Raw genomic sequence first — 23,924 nt, 5'->3', positions numbered from 1 at the left:
TGAGCATTCGTTCCTCTACGGTACAAATTCCGAATTGTTTCTAACATGGGTGGGTGACATTCTGTTTGATTTTGTATTGTAATCTAGTTTGTTCAGTTGTGAATTGCATTGGATTTTATGGAATACCATCTGGGAAGTTTGTAACCCCATTTAGCTGCATTAGGTTATGTGAGGGCATCTTTAGAAACACTAGGGTGACTGGCCTTTCATCTAGAAATATAGAAATATGAAAGTTGAGGATGCCTTGCACTGAGCTAGGTACGCGAATTGCTAAAAAATTGAAGCTTCTACAGCTCATAAAAGGATATTTCTGAGGAGAGTCTGTGTAAAAGAGAAGACAAAAGTCATCTTGATGACGGTTTTCGAAGGAAACTCAAAGGTCGATGACATTTATCTTCCCATTTACTCAATTTCTCTCCAAATGTCTTTGCCTTCAAATATGAATTGTTATTTTAGGCTTCAAACTTGGGATTTCCATTTGGCATGGTAGGGTGCTCGACCACTTGGCTATCAATCCCTTTGGGGTTTGGAGTGTACCATATTATCGTCTAACTGTGTGAGACAATGTTTAGGGATTGCTGGATTACTTGATTTGCCAACACTAGAAATGTGCAGTAGACAATGGCCTAGTGCTAAAGTGGAACACTTACCGTCATGATGACCTGATTTTATAAACTCTATTGGCCGTGCTTTCTTTGTAAGTGGATGCAGTTTAGGAGAGCCCAAGTGTAAGTTTTGGCTGAAGGTTGTAGTAGATTTTATTTTATATCACAGATAAGAGGAAACTTGGGTCTGGCAGATGGAATGTGTTTTCTGGAAATTTATGTTGTGAGATGAGGCTGTTGCCCTCCATACACGTACCTAGATCTTTTAGTGATTTTATTTAAATATAGTTCAACAGTCTTTTTGCATACATATTGATGCTTTATATCAAAATATCACCCCTTATAATAGTCGCCAGGAAACTGGAGTCTGATGACAGGGGATACCGTTCCAATACCCATATCTAGTACTAGTGTCTGTATTTAAATGTAATAAAGCCGTACATATATTTAGACATTTCCAATTTTCAAAATATTATTCTCTATAATAGTCAACATTGATATCTCAGATCTTGAAATGCTGATTATGATTCCGTAACCATACCCAGATTTAATTTATATTATATTTAACTGTAATATTAGTCATATATTCATTTCTATATTCCTTTGTCCCGTGTCTGAAGAATATCCCCTTCTTTGCACCCATACTTCAAAGGAACATATGACAGTTTCCTAGCTAATCCAATGAGGAGACTAACTACAAGATATGCCTCCGGAAAAACCTTAGCCTCTAAATCACAGACCTAATGAATCTAGAGGAGTACCCACAGCATGAACAGACCTAATGAATCTAGAGGAGTGGAGACAGAGCAACACTTTGTTATGGAATGCTTGGCTTACAACGACATCAGATCTGATTATACAAAAATTCTGCAGAACAGGGACTTCAACTATTTATTTGAGGAAGATCAAGTGAAGAGAACAGCGGATTTGATTATCAAAATTCAGAGAAGAAGAGACAAGTTAACCAAAACTTTGCAACTGACTAGTTTGGCTCCTGACTCGGGAGGGCGATTACATGGGTCCCATAGACTACTTTAGTCTCGTGGACGTCATTAAAATCTATCATATCATATCACTGCAAAGATTGACTAAATGATAAAATCTTCTTGCTGAGCTATAGGAAACCACAAAGTGCTTTACAAAACAGTGGACCCAAATTTTTGAAAAAAGGTTCAATTTTATGCTCTCAGAGGTTGCTTCCTTGAAACATTTTTATTGGGCACCAAAACCCCCCCAGCGTGCGGGTCTAAAACATGAAAAACATATAACAAATTCTTAACAGTCTCACTTGTTGTATACACTGATAAGTGGCCAAAACAAACAAACTTAATAGATAGGGGTAGAAACACTCACAACCTATATATACCATCAAAGCTTCTTCATGTTCATGGCTTTTGTCAATGTCTGCAATATTCATCAAAGTATATGAAAGGAAGCAAAGTATGCGGAAAATGCTTCCAATATAAGTTAAAGGACAGGAGATCATGCAATTCCTTACAATTGTTAAACAGATACAGAAAGAGAAACACATTTAAATAACATGCATAAAGGATTACCACAATAATGCATAGATATACATGTGAAAATCCTTTTGGGAGAAAAAGCCCACACTTCAAAAGCAAAATCTTTATGTATTTCTAGCAAACAAAATAGTGTACAATACAAATCTCAGAGACAAGCTCTTTTTCAGGTGTGGACAACCAATCACTTGGAATTTAGATCAATTCTAGCAGTGTCACAAAACCTGGAAAAACTTCACATACAAAGTATGAGCAACAACACCAATTATGTATTTTACATTGCATAAGGAGAGAGCCCAAAATGGGCACCAAGATCCATGTGGCATGAATTTGACAACTCCAAGAACCTCCTTACCATGCACGTTATTTTCATGCATGCAACCACCTTGCACGAATAGCATCATCATAAGCTATATGAAACCTTACTAATTCCAATGCTCTCCTTGCATGGAAGAGATGTCTTCAACATGTCGAGTGCCTACATGCATGCAAAACTCCTTGCATGCATAGGCACAAATATCTAATAATGGCTGGTTGTGATAGATTCTGCCATAGCTAGCTCTCATACCATCATAAGCCATCATACATCAATGCATCATAAGATTCTGTTGTAAGTTGTCATAAGCAGACACATTACCCATTTAATTTTTTTGAATTTCCTCGAAGACGTAATAACCATCATTCGTTAACCAATGTATTTTTTGAGTCTCGCTACACCTTCAATATCCTCTTGATCAACCAAGCAACTTCTTTCTAATTCGAAGAGCTAGTTTCGTACCCTGAATAGAAAGGGTAGTAGTAGGTCTACACCACAAATGTAAAATCTTGCACTGAATAAGATAAACTCACATAACAAGGAAAATCTCTAAACCTAGACCTAATCCTCGAGGGTTCATCCTAAGTGGCCCCAGTTACGTATTGCTTTCTAGGAATTATAGGTGCCATAGTTCACATGCTAAAATATAAAGACTACATAAACACAATTTGTGTGAGATCTTCGACCTTGATCATTAATTACACTTATAATTCTAATTCAATCTACATGAAATAGAATGATAGCTGATGCATACACAATGCACATAGTGACCAACTTATTTGCCCATCACATACATACATAGTTATTAACTCATATATAAACACATTTACTCAATGTGACTTAGGCATACATCGACTTTACACAATGTGACTAGTTCATGCATACCTCACATATATACAATATGATCAACTCATGTATACACCACATATACTTGATGTAAAAAAATTAAAACCATCTCATGTATACTTAGTTATTAGCTAGCAAAAAGGGAAGTTATTGCAACCTTATTGCAAGAAACTCTCCCTTTTACTTGGTTCACTAACACATCGGCCCTTAAGCACATCTTAGTCATCAAGAGAAATGTTGATGTATCCCAACTGTACCATGAGTCCCTTCCTTTTTTTGAGATCAATGCTAGTTGTGATGACAAGACAATCTACTTGTACTACTTGTAATCATCACCAACAAAGGTACTAGGAAAAATACATGCATCAGATGAGGCAATCAATAAGATTTTTAAAATGCATTTTACCTCTAATTTATCTTATAACCAAACAAACATAATAAGGATGTCTAATGGTATTAGTTCACCTAAGACTAGTGCCAACACTGGTAATCACCTAGATTGAATTAACAATCAAAACCTTGAGAATAATACCTTAGGCAAGTACCAAACTAGAAGCAAACACATTTCTTTTGATACACAAACACTAGTATGGATTTCCTAAAACAAATAGTTCTTGGCGTCAATCACTTGCATGCTATTGTGGTAGAACGCACTTCTTGATTCTTGTCATGTTTGTCATGTTAGAGAGACGATAACCTTATCTATAGGTGGGTCATAGGTTGTACAATTTTTCTGATCACCTCAGAATGAGTAGGGAAAGCTTTGCTAAGCAAGCTATTATGCCTTCCTACGCCCTCATAGAGTTTCTTCTTATCCCTAGTTGTGATGCCAAAAAGTTATCTCCTATATCAATTTTGGTTCAACATTTTGACATTTAGAAGATACAAGAACATTGACCGAAAACATATTGTTCTAATGGTATACATCCTAGGCTTGTTAATCTGTTTACATCACACCAAGGGACCCATTAAACTATACAATGGTCCTACAAGTCATGAGATCAATTTACCAATACATAAGTAACCCATTGAACTCACACAAGCTAGTCTTCTATCCAAACACTTATTCATAAACCAATACAAACTCATAGAAAAATCAAAGTTCATTGACTTCATACAATTGTATTTTGGAAACACATTATTTATTCTAAGAATAGACCTCACTATGGCCTTCCCATACCACCTCTAGTTATTGCTTTTCCAAGGCACAATACCACAGAGCCTTGCAAACAAATATGATAATTGTACCTTAGACATTTCAAGAGGATTATCTCACATTCATGTCAAGGCAAACCACAATAAGAGTGACTCTAAAAGTTCATCCAAGGTTGAAGTATATTTAGGAAAGGCAAACCTCACAAACCTCAAAGAAGATAATATTGACAATGATGGATTGCCTTTTTAATGGCTTAGACCCATATAGTGAGACATATGAATTGGTAGACGAGTTATAGCCATCTAATGCTAATTTTGGCCTCAAGTTTTATCATACTAAATAGGAAGGTCAAATTTAGGAATAATTGTCAATCAAATTTAGGAATAGCCCCAAACCCTGAAGATATTCCCTAAATCTTCCCCTATGGACTTAGATCATAGGGGCATCCTTCGCCAAAGGATTGCCTCCACACCACTTCTAAATGGGATTGAAGTCCCATATAGTTCTTCTTGGCATAACTGATCGTTGGTTGTATAGATGAGATGTTACAACCTATGTTTGATGGTTATTGGATCATTTATTGTGTTGTCATTGATGTCAACTTGATGGTTGACTATGAACTATTTACTTTGAAGCTAAGTTCTATACTATGCAAGAGACAAAACAAGTGTGTGGTTGATTTGTTTGTTGTGTTAGAGTGCACCATTGATATGGGAGACACAAAGATGTCTCTAGTTCCTGTATATGTAATTCCATGTATTGCACAAAAATATGGAGTGAGTTACAATTGATTGAAGTACGATAGGGCAATCGGGTTAATTAGTTTATGATAGATAGTGAATGATTTGATTGGTCTATCTATGATGTTTCAAAAGATGCAATTCAAGATTTATAATGTTTACTCAATTGTTTGATCATGGTTACAATTGTGTATGATTTGGTTTACAGGAAGGCATGCTTTGAATTGATTGCAAATAGTTCGGGAAGGAAAATGAGAATAAGTTGAATGTTTGTGTTTGATTTTGAACTGGTAACATGTAGGCTGTTTTCGATAGATCTTTTGGGATGAAAAGTTGGTTGATGATGTGGCAATGACGTGGAACCAATGTGTTATGATGGTTCAGTTATACATTGGTAATTGTGATAGAATCTCTTGGAAGTGTGTATGTTCATTGGGAAAAGTGAAAGAGCCAGATGTTCTTTGTTGGATCGACGTGCAATTCAAATGGATGATCGAATGGTACCAAATGATGATGGATTAGGGTTTGCTAATTCGTTTTGGTCAAGCTATGGTGGATTTTAGGTGTAACACTTTTAGGTTAATGCGATGAACTACCCTAATGCCGAGATGTCTATTTATATGGTAGAATGTTATTTTTGCAAGTATGAGAGTGCATAGTGAGATTGTAAATGGTTGCGCGATCAAGCTGGTAGTTGAATGTTTACAAACAGATGTAGATGGTGAATTGAATTAGATTTGTACAAGCAATGTTGAAGTGCTAATTTGAGATCACTCTTCTTAGCGAATCCTAATAGATTCTCAGGTTTGAAGCCTCTAACAAGGTCACTTTGAACAAGGTGAGTAGGATCTTAACATGTCTAAATTTAATTCATTTAACAAGGTGACTCATTACTTTGAGTTAAAAAATCATTTAACAAGGTTACTCCTGACAGGGTAAGCTCCTAGTAGGGCTAGAGGTAAATCCCTTAACTAGGTGATCCCTGATAGGGTCTGCTCCTAACTAGGCATCATTTTATGGTCCTAATAGGGCCAAGTCTTTAATAGGGTGCATTTCAGAAGAGTGAAAAGATTTGTGAGTATTAATTCTTGTTGTTTTTTTTTCCTTTGAAGAGGGGTTTCCATGATAAAAATATTGGTGTTATGGTGTTACTTGTGTGGATGCTTATATTAGTTGTCTTATTAATATTTTACAAGTTCACATGGAATGAATAAATGGATGAATAAGTGTTCAATCTGATGTTGGTTAATCAACATTGTGAAATTTGGTTGAAGTTTGAATCTAGTTGATTACTGATTCATCCCCTCCCCCCTCTTAGTAATCTAGGACCTTAAGTATATTAACAATTGGTATCAAAGCTTCAATCCTCTTGTGGAAAGCCTAATATCTTGAAGAAAAGATTAAGATGATGAACAAGGAAGGTTCAAAATTTTCGAAGGAGAACTTTTCTATTTGGTGTGATAGGATGAAACTCTACATCCAAAGGAATGGGGCCATAATATTGGACATGTGTGGAGAACAAGTATACAAGACCTAATGGGACTCAAAGTGTTGATCAATTGAAGGTGGAGACAGAAAATGTACAGACCTTAAATGCAATTGTAAGTACCCTGTCAGATTATGACTTTTTTGAGATTCATGGAATTAGTAATGCACATGATGTTTGGGTTCAACTCAAGTTTGTCTATGGCAGACATGTTCAAATTCAAAAAGCTAGGGTTGAAATCTTGAAAGGAATGTATGATGATGTCAAGATGGTAGAAGGTGAGAATGCAGCTCAATATGGTCATAGGTTGAAAGAAGTGGTTGCTGCAATAAAAAATGCTAGCGGAACTATGGATGATGAAGCTGTGGTGAGTAAAATGCTTAGAACTTTATTGCCTGTTTATGCTATCAGAGTTTTTGTAATCCATGAATTAAGAAGTTTTGAGAAAGTTTCCATTGATAGACTAATTGGTAAGCTTACTACTTTTGAGATAAATAACTATGACAATAATATTCCTAAGGTGAAAGCTGCTTTTTCAAAGCCTTCTTATCATTGAATCTAGGAAATAAAGGTAAAGAAATTGCTAGTCTTAGTGATCTTGATTCATTCTTTGATGAAGAAAGGAAACAAGATGAATTTGAAGCTTTTCTTTTAAAGAGATTACCTAGAGGTACCGGTAATTATAAGGACAAATTACCAATGATATGTTTCTCATACAAGAAAATTGTTCGTATTGCTGCAAGATGTCCTAATCATAGTCCCGAGAATCTTGACGATTCACGCGATTCGGCGATTTGATTCAAGCCAAATGGTTTTTTGTGAATCGTTGAATCAAATCAGTGATAAAGGGCTAATGAAATAAGTTACTAAATTTCAAGGGTTTTTTAAATTTGCCGATTCATGGCTGATTTGATTCCAATTCATGGCCGATTCACGATTTGATTCGGCCTTGCCGATTCTGATCCGATTCTGATTCTTGTTACTTTGGTCCTAATGCAGAACAAAAAGAGAAAAAGAGAAGATTCAAGGACAAAGGGAAGAAACGATGCTATGTTGTAGTTGATGAAGAAGAGATTGATGATGATGAATTTGATGACAATGATGGAGAGGAAGTTGTCTTTGTTGCAGTCAAGGGAGAAATGACAGATGGTGAGAAAGCTCTTGTTTCAGATATTGATCACAATCATGAATGGGTTATTGATAACGGTTGTTCACATCACATGAGTGGAGACAAAATAACGTTGACCAAGCTTGAAGAGTTTGATGGCAGTGTTGTGAGATTTGGCAACAACTTTTGAAACTGCCATTGAGGCAGCCTGTATGCTTTTGAGGAATAGATGAGATATGTTTTCATGTGTATTTATGTATGCATACTCAGACTAAGGTTGAGATAAGGAGGAGCAACAAAGATTTGTGGAAATTAAAAAATTGCCTACAGTATATTGATGTGTTAAGGACGTTGCTATGGCATTTATGCTGGCAGGGATTTATTGGAGAGAAGCCACCAAACATCAGCATCAGACATAAAGACCAATTGGAGGGACAATACAATGGATTCCACTTGTCACATCATCATTAAAGAATTCAAAGTTAAGATCCATTAGCAAGAGCGTACATACAATGACCGGAATAAAATAATAGCAATATGCAAATAAAGATATTAGTTATATAGTCACATACATGTTTTCAACATGAAAGGGAATCAAGAATAGTGGCAGAGGCTATCAAGATAACATTGTTCATAACCTTAATTCAAAAGAACGATATCAAAGTATATGCATGGTGGTAGTGGCTTGCGTATTTAATTAAGAATCATCAACAATGATAAAAGTGTGGTATAGTGATAGATATAATATCCAAATTTTATTTGCATTGATGACACTCTCAAAGACGGAGGTTAAAAGAGAGATTATTGTTATTTTTTAAGTCTTTAGCAATATGACAAAGGTGACATCTGAAGAGAATTTAGTCAACAAAATTTTGAACAACAAACATTATATTATATATGGAAAAATACCTCCAAGTCACGGGGGCTCCAAATGCACATATTCAAATGGAGAGTTATGGTGATAAGCACACAAGTCTTGAGTATTCTATCTCAGCACAGAGGAAGGAAACCAACGAAGCTTAGGGAAAGTCTTATAAATTATGTTCATGATATCTGAAGATGGGCAAAGTGGAAGAAGCTAAGTAATATGTAATAAGAATCCATTACAAAAGCCAATAAGATGATGTAATATATCAAAATGCAATCACAAATATATATTGACCATGAGCAATTGAATCCAATAGGAACATGGATGAAGAGTTAAGGTACTTTGGGGTTTGTTTATTAGCATCAATATGAAGCTAAAGCATTCAAATTGGAAAACACACATAATTTCCAGGAGGAGAAATAGCTGTTCTAAGTGATTCACAACACTCTGTGCATAAATTGGATGCCGTTGTACCCAGAAATCATGACGAAGGAATTGTCTTGTGCGATAAGCCTTGCTATGAAGATGTGATATCTATATCTTGAGTACCCGCATCCAAGTTCTTATTTGTTCAATTGAGCAATATGGATGAAGACAAGGGGATATACCCAAAATTGATAGCCTGCCAAAATCATCCGTGTCACATAGATGAATATTGTGGAAGCCATCAAAGCATGTGAAGAATCGCCCTTATCAAGTATTCAAGTCAGACTGTAAAAAACACACAGAATAGACACACAACCAATTTGAACAAGAACCAAAAATATTGATATGGTGAGTCAATGAATAAAGAAGTCTCATTGGAGGAGCTAAAGAATTATGAAATGATTGCCAATGAGAGAGTTAATAACACTTACTTTTCTAAGATATAAGTTAATTAGAAATTAAGAAAACAAAAGCTGCGATTAAAATAAAAAAATGTAATTGCTTTAAAAAAATATATGACTTTTCATTTGAAAAAACATATCTTTCAGATAAAGAACGATATATAAGGTGAAAAGAATACTTTTTAAAGAATAAATAAGAAGTCAAGTGAATGAATAAGAACCAATATAATTATCAAGGAGTATTCAAATTTTGTGAAGGATTGTAGATGAAGGCTTCACATAGAAAGATGAATTAATGTATCATTATATCATGATTAATAAAAATTCTCAATTTTTGTTTATTTAAAAGGCAAGGAGATAAATTGCAATTCGGGTTAGTTCCTTATGGTCATTAAAGCGATTGGTGAATTATTCCTAACCATACATGTGTATTAGATCTTTCATAGTATTTTTTTTTTGATAATCAAGGATAGTGTGAAATATGTATGTGTTTCCTCATCCATGTCTAATTGGACTTCCCTCCAAAGAAGTTAAAAACCCTTCTAGAAAAATAGTGATTGCATATATGATTGGTCTTCCGTCTTTAGAATACAAGAACAATTGATGATATTTAATGTATGTTGTCCCATATGGTTGTACGTAAGAATCTTTATTATGAACTCTATTGCCCAAGTAAATAAGGCATTGGTCTTCTAGAATCATTGAAAAGTAATCATTGGGTTTATAGTCGAAAATTTGTGATCCTTCTCTATATTTCTTTCTTGCAAACATCAACTCAATTATTTATAAAATCTTATATGAATATTTAATCATTTCAAGCAACATATAACTTTATTACCAAGTTTAAAGATTTGCCAACCTTATAATTCACCAAGTCTAAATTTGCTATATAAAAGCTTTGAACCAAGTCATAAGGGTTTAAGGAAGGTTTATCCGCCTAGGTTTAACAAAGTTTGAAGTGTAGGGAGTTAAGGTTATTCCCATTTGTTGGCCAAAACTGATTGAGTAATCTTGTTGGAGGATTGGCAAAGCTCTTGGATTTCCAATCTGTGGTTTTGGGAACCAACAAAAGCTTCCCTTTTTTGTTTACGGATAGTCTAATGGGAGCTTTTTCATTTTTTTTGATCGGTAAAAGTCCTAAGCCAATTTTTTATATTAATTAAATGGTTCCTTCAATTAATCGGGGAGTTTTTGCACCATTACATATTACATGAATAATTTAGGGGCATTCCCCTATTTGCATCATTAAGAGTTCCTAGATTGTATTCTTGATTTGATAATGGCCTTTGTAACTTTGGTATATGCTTTTTATGCTTATGGCTTCCCTTTATTGCTGCATATTGCTTGCTTGTCTTCGTAAAATGGCCTGCAGACATTACTTTTTGACCAAGATCGTTGTGAGATTAACCAATTGAAAGATTTAATTGAATAACGTCACCTTTGAAATATTAGAGGAAGTAATTTAATAAGAAATCAACACCATATAATATTTAGGATTAAAAAATGACTATACTCTTCATTGTATCCTTATCAAAACATTTTTGCTGTCCTTATTTATATCTTGATATGTATGACCTATCCTTGATTAATGTCTTAATTTGGCGATTGATTTAGGAAAGTTGTTGTCGAATGTATTCTTATGTCTAGAGAGTAGATTTTTGAAATGATTAATAAAGGTATCATGTTTATAAGCTCAAAGAGTTTTCCATAAGCAATGTATTTAAATTCGTACTATATATAAGATATATATAGTTTATTCTTCCATTCCTTGTTATTTAATTCAGATCATATTATTCGATTAGGATCCTTTTTCGGTTTCTGCGGCTATAGAGATAAAAGCATGAGATAACTCCAAAAACTAAGACAAACTGGTGCAGTTTCTGTCCTTTAGAAAATCATTCTTTGAATCTGCTAAAAATGTAAATGGCGGAATACTTGAATGAATTAATTAAAGATCAAACTGATCTATATATACAAAGAGGAGAGTCGAATAGAATAGAAATATTCTATTCTAGACTACACCTAAATATTAGAAACATTCTAATATTTATAGAGATATAATAAGATACAATAGTGAGCATTAAAAAGAAACATGAAGGTTATTTTAATACCCCCCCTTAATGCTCAATCTATTTACTACACCAATAGATCCCCTGAATTTAACAAACTTGTCAGGACCAAGGGATTTTGTGAAAATATCTGCTGATTGCTCTGAGGTAGGAACATAGCGTAACTAAATAGATCCATCTTCTACTAATTGTTGGATGTAATGGCAATGAAGCTCTATGTGCTTGGTTCGTTCATGAAACACTGGGTTTTTGGCAAGTTTGAGTATGCCCTGATTGTCTGAAAACAAAGAAGTCGGACCTGCTTGAGGAATATGCATATCTGCAAGCATCTGCCGGAGCCAAACTGCTTCACAAGCTGCCTTGACAGCTCCTCTATATTCTGCTTCTATAGAGGAGAGTGCATGTGCTTGTTGCTTCTTATTGGTCCAAGTAACTGCTGCAGATCCGATACTAAACACATAGCCAGAAGTAGATTTCTTGTCATCAACTGAGCTGGCCCAATCGGAATCGGTGAATCCGCTGAGCTGAGGAGTAGTACTCCTTGTGTAAAGAAGACCATAATCTGAAGTACCATGTACATAGCGTAACACACGTTTCGCTGCAATCCAATGATCAGTCTTGGGGTTTGTCATGAACCGTGAGATGTAGCTGACTGCAAAACTGAGATCAGGTCTAGTAGTAGTAAGGTAGATGAGACTACCTACTAGTTGCCTGAAGAGTGTTTCATCTACAGGAGGAGAAATAGATTGTGCGGACAATTTCAGACCAGTCTCCATAGGAGTGGAGGCAGATTTGCAATCTTGCATTCGAAACCTATCAAGCAAACTTCTAGCATACTTGGACTGAGACAAAAAAATACTGTTGTTAGTCTGCCAAACCTCAATACCTAAACAATAATGAAGCAATCCGAGATCTGTCATATCAAAAGTTCTGCATAGATCCTGTTTGATTTTTGAAATCAAATGTTCTGAATTTCCAGTAAGGATCAAATCATCCGCATAGACAACAAGAAAAAGAATATAATTACCAGAGTGTTTAATATACAGATTACTGTCTAACGGACTATGCTGAAATCCTTGAGCAACCAAGTAATGATCAATCTTTATGTACCAAGCCCTAGGGGCATGTTTAAGACCATAGAGGGCCTTCTGGAATCTACATACTTTGTGTTCTGAACTGGCAACCTTAAAACCTGGGGGCTGCGTCATATAGACTTCTTCTTGTAATTCACCATTGAGAAAGGCGCTCTTCACATCCATTTGATGAACTTTCCAACCATACTGAGCTGCAATTGCAAGAAGAATGCGAATAGTGCCCATCTTGGTTGTCGGTGCAAATGTCTCCTCATAATCAATGCCTTCGCGCTGGGTGAATCCTCGAGCAACAAGTCTGGCTTTGTATTTGTCCAAGGTACCATCTGCATGGTACTTGACCTTATAGATCCATTTACAGCTAATGGGTTTCTTCCCAGGAGGGAGATCTGAAAGAACCCAAGTGTGGTTCTTTTGAAGACTCTGAAGCTTAGCATCCATTGCTTGTTCCCATTTTGGAATTCCTTTGGCCTCTGCATATATCTGGGGCTCAGGAATACTGTGGATGTTGGCCATAAGAGCTATATTAACTGTGTTGTGCTGAAGGCTCTTATTTCTAGAGGTTCTACACTCAATGAGTTCATCGGGACGAAGATCACTAATTGTTTGAGCCCACCATTTTGGCCGAAGAGTTGAGGAGCCAATATCAAATGCTGTCGGAATAGTTGGATGAGAAGAAGGAGCAGGAGTTGTATTATCTGGAAGTGACTGAGGTGGTTTATCAGTAGCATCAAATGACTCATATAAAATAGAAGAACCCAAGTCAGAGATTGCTGAAGACTGAATCTCAGAATGTGGTGGGGAGTCAAAGAGCGGAAATGGTCCAAATTCCTCATCAAACACAACATCATGAATGAAGATTAAACGATCAGTATTTACATCAATCAGTCTGTAGGCCTTATGTGTGTGACTGTATCCTGTAAACATAAGTTTTTGGCTTTTGGAATCCAACTTAGTACATTTGGCATCAGGAATCCATACATATGCCAGAGAGCCAAAAACTTTCAAATGGTTGATCCTAGGTTTGCGACCAGACCAGGCTTCCTCAGGAGTCTTATGATTAACTGCAAGGGCGGGTGACCGGTTAAGAAGGTAGAGAGCTGTGGATACTGCTTCTGCCCAATATTTTTTGGGAATATTTCTATGTTCTAGCATAGCCCTAGCCATTTCTATGATGGTACGGTTTCGACGCTCTACAACACCATTTTGTTGAGTGGTGTGAGGTGTGGTGAACTGACGTCTAATGCCATGAGTAGTACAGAAGGCAGAGAAAGCAGAAGAACAAAATTCCCCCCCATTATCGGTCCTAAGAGTACGGATGGAGGAACTAGACTCTTTTTCTACTAGAGCTTTAAACTGCTGAAATACAAGAAAGGCATCTGATTTTTTGCTTAAGAAAATATACCCACATTTTGTGACTGAAATCATCCACAAAGAGTGAAAAATACCTGTTCCCAGTAATAGAAGGAGTATTCATAGGACCACATACATCAGCATGGACTAGCTGGTGTACTCTGTATGCCCACCAAGATTCACCATTCTTAAATGGTGTCCTATGTTGCTTCCCTACTTGGCAAGCTCTGCAAATGCGATAGTTTTGGGTCTGAATATTAGGTAGGCCATGCACTAAATTATCCCGAGCAAGTTGTGCTAGATATTGAATGTTCAGATGATCGTATTGCTGATGCCAGAGACTGCTGAGAGCAGATGATTCGGCGATGAAGGCATGCTCAAGGGAATCGCCTGAATCTACAAGCCTATAAATACCATGATCCTCAAGATCCAAAGCAAGGGTAGTGCGAGAAGCACGATCAATAATTGAACACTTATTTCCACTGAAAACGACATCCAACTAAGGAGAGTGCTTCATAATCTGACTAACAGACAGAAGATTATGTTTCATGCCAGGAACATAACATACATTGAGAAACATGAGTTTTCTTCCTCCAGATTGAATCTGAACATTGCCCTTGCCGATAATATTGTATTCTTCACCATCTCCAAAGATTACTGAGTCAGAATAGATAGTGAATTCAACAAACCAATCACGCCTATGAGTGAAATGTCGGGAGGCACCAGAATCGATGTACCAGGCAGAAGATTTCACATGATTTGCAGGTATGTTGGCCATAAAGGCATGGTAGATAGATTCTTTCTGCTTTGAGTGTTGGGCAACATTGGCGTGCTGTTTAATTGAGTCCGACATCTGATGCTGCTAATACAGATGCTTATAATATGTGAATATTTCAAATGGCACAAACTTTGAAGTGAGAAAATGAAAGACCCAGAAAAATTGGAGAAGTACCCAGAAAAGAGCTCGAAAAACCCAGAAATAAAATGTCAGAATCTGGATCCGTTGGCTCGAAAATTGAGGCACAAAAAATGAGGCATCCACAAAAATTTGATGAAGGCCCATTTGAGATTTCAAAAAACCCACCAAGAATATGTGATCAGAAAATTTTTCCGAAGTCAAAAAAACTAGGGTTTCGAGCAGAATAATAGTCGGTGGCCAAAAAGGTCAAAAAGGTAGAAAAAAGATGTTTGCAGGTGAAAAAAAAACAAAAAAACCCAGCAGTTGAAACGCGAGCAGAATATCCAACAGGGATAGACAGACCCGTTTTTGAAAAAAAAACCAAAAAATCCCACTTTTTGAGATCTGGATGTGAACAGATTTGAAAAAATGATCTCCAGATTTGAAAAAACGACCTTCAGAATTGTGACTTACTGACTAAGCCTCAGGTTTCCAAGAATGCCAGTAGCTGAAGACACAAATTTTCAGTCGATTTGCATAGAGGGTTTAAACCCTAGCTCTGATACCATGTTACAAATGTAAGTGGTTGAATACTTGAATGAATTAATCAGAGATCAAACTGATCTACATATACAAAGAGGAGAGTCGAATAGAATAGAAACATTCTATTCTAGACTACACCTAAATATTAGAAACATTCTAATATTTACAGAGATATAATAAGATACAATAGTGAGCATTAAAAAGAAACATGAAGGTTATTTTAATAGAATCAACCCTGCAACCCAAATCGTAATACTAAAATTGTTATGAAACAAAGACGATACAAATCACATCATTTTATTAATTTGATTCAGAAAAGTATTTTTAGAGTTTCCAGATTGGCTGAAAGTAAGAACTTCCTAGCTTTAGTACTATGAAACTAGGCTTAGTCTAGATGCATGGGTGTCAGGGACAATTGTGCTTCTTAAATTTCATCTTCAACGCATTGACCCAATGATTCTAGGAGGTCCAGGCTAACCTTTAAGTTGCTTTCTCAAATACCAACTTTGTCTTTAGTAGTATTATGCCGGGGAAGATCATTGCCATGATTTTATAAGGTGTAAATTTATTGAATGCATTCTTTGATGTTTATACCATCAGCTCCTAAATTAGCCAATTCATCAGCTTCTTTATTGCCTTCTCTGTAGATATGCTTAGATTCAATTTATGTGAGCTGTGTAATCAATTGAAGAGATTTTTCTAATATTGAGTTTAGTTTCTAGTTTGGTGTTTTACTTGTCCTTACTGCATTGATGATTATCTGAGAATCTCCTTCTACTATTAATTTATTGATCTTGAGATTCTTACAGAGATGAAGACCTTCAGTGGGAGCTAATATCTTGGCCATATTTTTTGGTGACATTTTCTAGAGATTTGGATAGCTTACCAATGATTTGACCCTTATAATCATGAATAATGCAACCTATACCAGCCTTACTTGGGTTGCCTCGCAATGCTCCATCAAAATTTAGTTTGTGCCAACCAACTCTAGGTGGTTCTCATTTACATAAAACTTTTGCTTCTTTGCTAGATTTTCCCCCCTTTCCCATATTGGGGTGGAATAGTCAGGCCGCTCCCATTCTTGTGAATATGTTCATCCCACATTGGGAATGATGCTTCATAGTTATTTAGTTTCCTAAGTCTACTGTTCATAGTTTCAACAATGCTTGCCTCTAGCTTATTCCCTAGAGATTCGTTCGACATTGCTTTGTCTTGGAAGAGCCTTTTGTTATGCCCTTTCCATAATTCCCTTGTCACTGTAGAAGGGATCATTATCCATGTCTTTGTAAAGATTGTATGAGAATTTGAAGGGCCATTGTTGAAAGAATTCTTTGAGATCCAAAGAGAAGGTTGTAGACCAATTCAACTTCTAGTAGATAATATTCCAGCATTTGAGAGCAAAGGGACAATTGCTTAAAATAATGATTTACTGTTTCAGAATCTTGCTTGCATAATATACATCTTGACGGTCCCTCATAACCTGCTTTCTAGAACCATTATGCAATCAACAATCGTTTTTACATAGCAGCCCAAAAAAAGTTGTTCGCACTTGGCAGGCATGCATTATGCCCACATAAGTGAAGTGGGTAATCAAAATTGTGTTGATCCAAATGTTTGATAGCCAATTTGTATCCATCTTTCACCTTGCAATTTTCATTATTGGATTCACACCACACGAGTCAATCATCCTTGTCTTTATTTGCAAAGGTTCTGTTTTGGACGTAACCCCAATATTTCCTCTTTTGATCTTTTGATAAATTTACATTGTTTAGAGATCTCCATTTCTATCCTAGTGTTGGAGATTCCTCATCTCTTTCTATGTAATGAACTAATTCCTCCTCATCCCTTTCTATTAAATGAATTAATTCCTCCCCTACTTCCATTTTAATGTATTTTGGATGTTTGGGTCAATGTGATTTGATTGAAGGGGGGAATAGCCACCCCAAGAGTCTTCCCAGAAAGAGTCACCCTTCCATCTCGAATATCCCAAGTTAACTTATTGTTCATAATTTGTCTATATGATAGTATGAAGTTCAAAATTCTTGATCCATGAGGGTGATTGTGACATCGAAAGATGTTGATGGGATCTGTGTCTAAAACATACTTGTCTAGAAGACTGCTAGCCCATTTTCTTTGAGGTTCCTTAAGAAAATTCCAACATAGTTTGGCTCCCAGAACGATGTTTTGGGATGCTAGGTTTTTAATACCTAAACCCCCTTTTTCTTTAGGTTTTCTTATGTTTTCCCATTTGATCAGTGGAATTTTCTTTGAATCAAAGGTCTTTTGCCAATAGACGTTTCTTATTTCGGATTTAATTTTCTTGCATGTACTAGATGGTAAGGGTAGAATGGACATTTGATATATGGGGATTGAAGCTAGCACTGATTTTATCATTGTCACCCTTCCAGCAATAGAAATCCATTTACCTTTCTAGCTGTTCATTTTGGATTGAATCTTATTGATCATTGATGCTCATAGGTTATTGCTTCTTATCCCTTTGTCTATTTGAATGCCTAAGTATTTGCAAGGGAATTTCCCTTTCTTGTAAACTAAAATTCGGCAAATTTCTTTTTCTATTCTTGGTTTTGTGCTAATGAAAAAGACTCCTGATTTGTTGGTGTTCACCTTTTGCCCTGATGTAGACATATATTTTTGTAGAAGTTCTTTGAATTGTGTTGCCTCTCTACATGAGCTAGTGCCTGGTAGTATGGTATCATCAACAAACTGCTGATGAGTAATGTTCTTTGTATTTTGTGATACTTACTGCCTTGAATCTTTCCCTCTTGATGGGATTTATGTGTTGCTCTCCCCAAAGCTTCAGCCATTATTATGAATAAAAAGGGGGAAATCGGATGCCCTTGTCTTATACCTCTTGAAATTGGAAAAAAAGCCTTCTGGGTTACCATTAACCATAATAGAAAGTTTGGGTTTACAAATACAATTGATTACTAGATTTATCCATTGCTTGGAGAATCGAAAAGCTTCCATACATTTACATATGAATCTGTAGTTTACTTTGTCGTATGCTTTTTGAATATCTAGCACAATCAACACGTTGGGTTCCTTATCAGCTTGGGTTGTGTGAATTATTTCTCGAATGATGATTCCTCCTAGTATACATCTATTTGGAATGAATCCTATTTGTTCTTCAGAAATAATTTTAGGTAGTAATATTTTTAATCTATTAGCTAATGCTTTAGGCAATGTTTTGTAGATAGTATTACATAGCACTATTGATCTAAAATCTCCTAATTTTGAATAGTCCAATTTCTTTGGAATAAGGGTTACGAATGTGTTGTTAATTTCAGTCAACAAATTTCTTGAGTTGTATGTGGCCTCCAAAGCCTCGAATAACTCTTTGCCAAAAATATGCCAACATTTATGAAAAAAATTCGTGTTAAAGCCATCCGGGCCTTGGGCTTTATCTAGGTGCATATGGAATACATCCTCTTCTATCTCTTTAAAGGTGAACTTACTATTTAAACATTTGTTATCTCTTTTTGATATGAGTTTTGGGATGCTAGATAGCAAATCCTATTGGTCTTGTAAATTGGATCCATTTTCTTCATTATAAATATTTTCGTAATATTTAACAAATTTTGAGGCAATATCTCTTGGTTCATTTGCCCAGTTATTATTTGCTCCTCTAATTTGGGTAATTCTATTGATTGATCTCCTTTGTTTTGTAATATTGTGGAATTTTTTTGTGTTTCTATCCACTTTTGCTAACCAAATTTCACGTGATTTTTGTTTCCAAAAGTTTTCTTCTTTGGATAGTAAATTGTGGTGTTTGGCCAATAATTCTTTTTCTTTATAGCAGCTATCCGCATTCATCCCTTATTGGATTACTAGGGTGTTTAGATCCTCAATTTCTGCTCTACACTTTTCTTCAAAGATATCTCCAAATTTTTCTTTATTCCATTTGATAATTTTGCCCTTTAAATATTTGAGTTTTAAAATGAAACAAAACATTTTGGAATCTTCAAAGTTTCTTTCATTCCACCATTCCTATATTAGATCTATAAAATATTTATCTTGAAACAACATATTTTCAATTCTAAATGTGTTTCGAGTAGGTTTAGTGGGTTCCATAATTCCTAGTCTAATTGGGTAGTGATCAGATCTTGACAGCATAAGGGTTTTTGATTCGATGGAATAGTCAAAAAGTCCCAAGTTTCCTTTGAAGAAAAATCTATCTAATCTTTCTACTATCTAACTAAAGCCTACTCTTCTATTATTCCATGTGAATTTGTCGTTGCTGTTTTTGATGTCTAGTAGGTTATTACTATTAACCCATTTGGTAGAGTTTTTTTGGGATTGCGAGATAAGAGTAGTCTTTGGATTTTTCTTTGATATTAAGTATAGCATTAAAGTCACCTCCTTAAATATGGTAATCTCCTTGATTTGAGATTAAATGATTACTCAAGTCTGCCCATAATGCTTTCTTTTGATCATTTTTTATGGGTCCGTACACATTGGTCAATGTAAAATTTAAGTTAGAATTAATACTTTTAATTTTGCTAGATATCCAGTTGTTGTGCTTAGCTACAGTGTCATAGGAAACTTTCCAAGGGTCCCATATTATTGCTAAGCCACTTGATGCCCTTGATGACTACCAATTTTGTCTGCCAAATTTCTAGTTTTTCCTTTAGTTTGTTGGCTTCATCTTTACTTAATTTGGTTTCTTGAATTAGGATTATTTCTGAATTAAAGAGTTCTAAATATCTTTTAATTAATCTTTATTTGTTAGGGGCGTTAATGCCGCTAACATTCCATGATTTGAGTCTCATTACTCCCTGGGAAGGTGCTTCCCTTTCCCTACCTGAAATAATTTTGTGATTTTTGCTTGGTCTCCTTTATTACCTGCCATATTTCTAAGTTCACAGAGGGATTTCCATCCTCTCTTCTTTTGCTTTGTTGGTATTTTAGGTTTTGCTAATCAATCTTTTATTGTTGCTAAGCCGAGTATATCTTCTGTATTGTTGAATTGTGTTATTACTATATCATCTTTTTGTAACAACCACTTTTCCGGGTCTTAACTAACAACTAACATATCAAAGAAATGTAGTTATTACTTCATATTCATAGAAAGACAATTATATCAGTTGTGTTTATGTGAATGAGATTAACGGTTACAATCACTTAAACAAAAATCTCATAACTAACAATTGAAGATACCATCAATGAATTTACCAAAGAATTTAAAATCTACATACTGTAGAATTCAAAACCAAAAACCGTCTATGGATGCTTCTGCAAAACCCAGGTTAGTCCATAAAATACCTCTTAAGGAACAAATAGCTATACTACTTTATCGTAATGACAAATACCAATATATCATCTAGGGCATCAAATACCACTGTATCTTTTTGGGCCTCAATACCATTGTATCATTTAGGGCATCAAATACCACTGTATCATTTAGGGCGTCAATACCATTTTATCATTCTTTTCCTTTTTATTGCTAACTATGGCAATAACATTCAGTTAGAAGGTGCACTCATATTCATTATTCAAATAAATGAAGACAGAAATAACAATCCATCAGATAAAACCTATCTTTTGCATATAGTTATATTTCATGTTCAGTTGGAAGATCAACCGATCTAACTGGTTACCAATTATATTGACAAGAAAAATTGTTTTCAATAAAAGAAAAATAATTGAAACGATGATATAAATCAATCCATCTTATCTTCTTGCTTGAATAAACATCATAAAAATAAATTACATGTTACAATAAATGTTTGAATGCTTAACTTGTCTTTGTCTAATGCACGTCCTGACATCTTGTGGAGAGGGGAAACATTGTTAGGGGCTTAACCTCCCAACCACGGACCTTAAACTTATCCCCACACTTTCTCTAACTAGAAAGACCCTCCTATCCGGAATAGATATCGAACATCTTGTCAACCCTTGAGCATCCTGGTACTTAATCACACCACTTCACTTGACAATAGAGAATGAATTGGACATGCATGAGCTATTAAATGATTATTTAAAAGTAATAAATTTGTTGAATCAATTCTGATTTTGTTTTACTTGTTCTTGCAGGACTTTCTCTCACCTCTTCACCCTCTTTCTTGGCCATCCGGTTGGGTGAGTCCTAGGTGTCAAATGTTAGAGTAATCCAACTCTCTTGCTGAACCTCAACTGGTGTAAAGAATAATATTTTTTCAGAACTGTCATAATACAATTTTTATGGCTTGAGAACTTCTCTTTAAAGACTTAAAGGAAATAGTTTGATTCTGGAATCCGATTGTAACAGAGATGTTTGTGCATAACATATACAATTGATCTCAATTTAACATGGAAAGAATGGACTCATCGAATGTTTATTCGATTTTGCAATTCAATAATGATTCATGGAATTTATTGACACATATTTTACTACTGTAAATTCGATTGCAAACATTTATATAACAAAATACAACTTGGAATAACTGACCACATAACCTTATCAGGGAGATGTGAGTTTGGCTTGACTCTATGTAGCTGACTCCTCTTGACGTGAGTAATCCAAAGTGCAGAGCTCAGAGTAAACAGTAACTACAATTTGTCCTCAATCATTCGCAACAAATAATGATAAAAGAAAACATGAGAGAGAGGTATAAAATGCTGAACACCGGTTATTGGTTCTCCCGACCTGTATATAAAAGGAGGCATTCGAAAATAATAGAAGCTTCCAAGAAGCCGTGACTCTTGAACAATTATAAAAAGAAGAAGAATCGTCTTCTTGAGTCACTGATAAAAATGCCAAGTGTACATTGTCGCCTCTTCTAAGGAAGTAAATAAATATGGAAGAGAACTTGAAGGTTACTTATTCAAAAGGATAACATATATATATATATATATATATATATATATATATATATATATTTGCACATATACATATTATTGTGATGGCATCATATTTAATATTTTTCCAAGGTTGTACCAAGGTATGCATATCTAAATACATGTATCACCTAGAAGATTATTTATCTGCATATCTTCTCTCGGTGTACACATATTTAGATATACATATTTTAATAGATATAAGCTTGTATAAATTAATACTATGGTGTCACTTTATTTTTATATCTATGTGCATGTACATATATATATGTATTATATATTGAAGCGATGAGAATGTCAATCATAAACCATTAAAGGTATGTAATTTGATTAAGTTAAAATGTTAAAATGTTTTAAAGATTATCCAATAGCTTATGCGTGTCTAATGATTGTATCTTGCTATACAAGTCGCTAGGTCCTTAACCATGGTGATTTAAAATTCATACCCATTTGCCCAGTGATGGTGATGCCCCTGTACTCAATTTTTTTCTGACAATGCTTCCACCCCTTTGACGTGCTCCCTAGAAGGAAATTCTCCATAGTAAAATCATATTATTATAAGGAGTTATTATTCATAAATGATCGTAACGGCTAACCACCTTTTCACTTCCCATGAATTCATGATAAATAGCCAACTATCCACAATATCTTTAAAATATCATGATAACGATTAACTAGCATGCCATCTTCATATGAAATTATAATAATTAACCATCTTATCATTTCACTTGATTATAACAAATTTGAACTGTGAACCGACTTCATGTGAAATCTCAACGGCTATATGAACATTTTAAATTGGGTCAAAAATTCGGATGTAACATACCATTCTCCTTGCGTTTCATTTTCCTCGATCAACTTGAAATTGTAACAAACATTATAAAGGAGCATTTAAAATTGGGCCAAAATTGGGATGTAATGTACTATTCCCCTTCATGTTTCATCGTCCTCGATGATCTTTGCAATTTTAGACACTAAAAAATAAATTCCAAATACAAGATCATGATATCATTTCTTTTCAAATTTGAGTCAAAATCTAAGTCATGACCAAAAATCAAGGTCTATTATTCCTTTACTTCAATGCTTCTGGAAAGATGCTTGCATGATATCATAAATTTAAACACACACTCACTTGAGTTTACTTTACCATACATGAGATCACCTCAACATCACTTGAGTTGATTATGTTATAGGATATTCTATTTCATATTCCTGTCATACTCATGTAAACACTCACAATATCTTTAGTTCAATTCTCATATTAATATCTCAGATAAGAGAATTTTCCAACGTTCAATAGTTGAGAGTATTATAAACATTTAAAATTTGTAATTCCTCAATTAACATGTTCTAGATCATAACTTGATCACATAATTTAAATCGCTCATACATACCATCTAGCATATGGTACTCATTAATGAGTAGATCATTCTTGTAAACTTATAGGTCACCTGAAAAAGGTTAATAAATCCATGTTTTTCCATTTATGTAACCTCGGCCTTCATGCCCATCTTATCACAATAATCTTCATGCCCATCTTATCACAATAACATTTTTATTAGGATAACATCTCATGATAGAAATATACTTCATCTATAAAACAACCCAGTATGTCTTGATATTCCATTATATAAGTTCAATATCGCATGTGTATTAAAAAG

General features: G+C 35.0%; 1 protein-coding gene across 5 annotated transcripts in view; it reads left to right on the top strand.

Annotated features, from left to right (window-relative positions):
- Nucleotides 1-23,924, top strand: part of LOC149580268 (transmembrane protein, putative (DUF2358)) — a 136,047-nt gene that overhangs the window by 504 nt on the left and 111,619 nt on the right. For 2 of the 5 annotated variants that reach the window (XM_089790156.1, XM_089790166.1), the window contains exon 2: nt 21,481-21,525. The exons of the other annotated variants lie outside the window; for them this stretch is intronic. In XM_089790156.1, the coding sequence (XP_089646282.1) occupies nt 21,481-21,525 (45 nt within the window). The remainder of the gene's footprint in view (nt 1-21,480; nt 21,526-23,924) is intronic. 5 annotated transcript variants of the gene reach the window in all.

Source organism: Cupressus sempervirens, chromosome 1, assembly GCF_028749045.1.
Source record: "Cupressus sempervirens isolate cs-2001-9-10 chromosome 1, ASM2874904v1, whole genome shotgun sequence".
Taxonomy (NCBI): Eukaryota; Viridiplantae; Streptophyta; class Pinopsida; order Cupressales; family Cupressaceae; genus Cupressus; species Cupressus sempervirens.
Note: the sequence above shows the minus strand (reverse complement) of the source record. Positions and strands in the feature narration are given on the sequence as shown.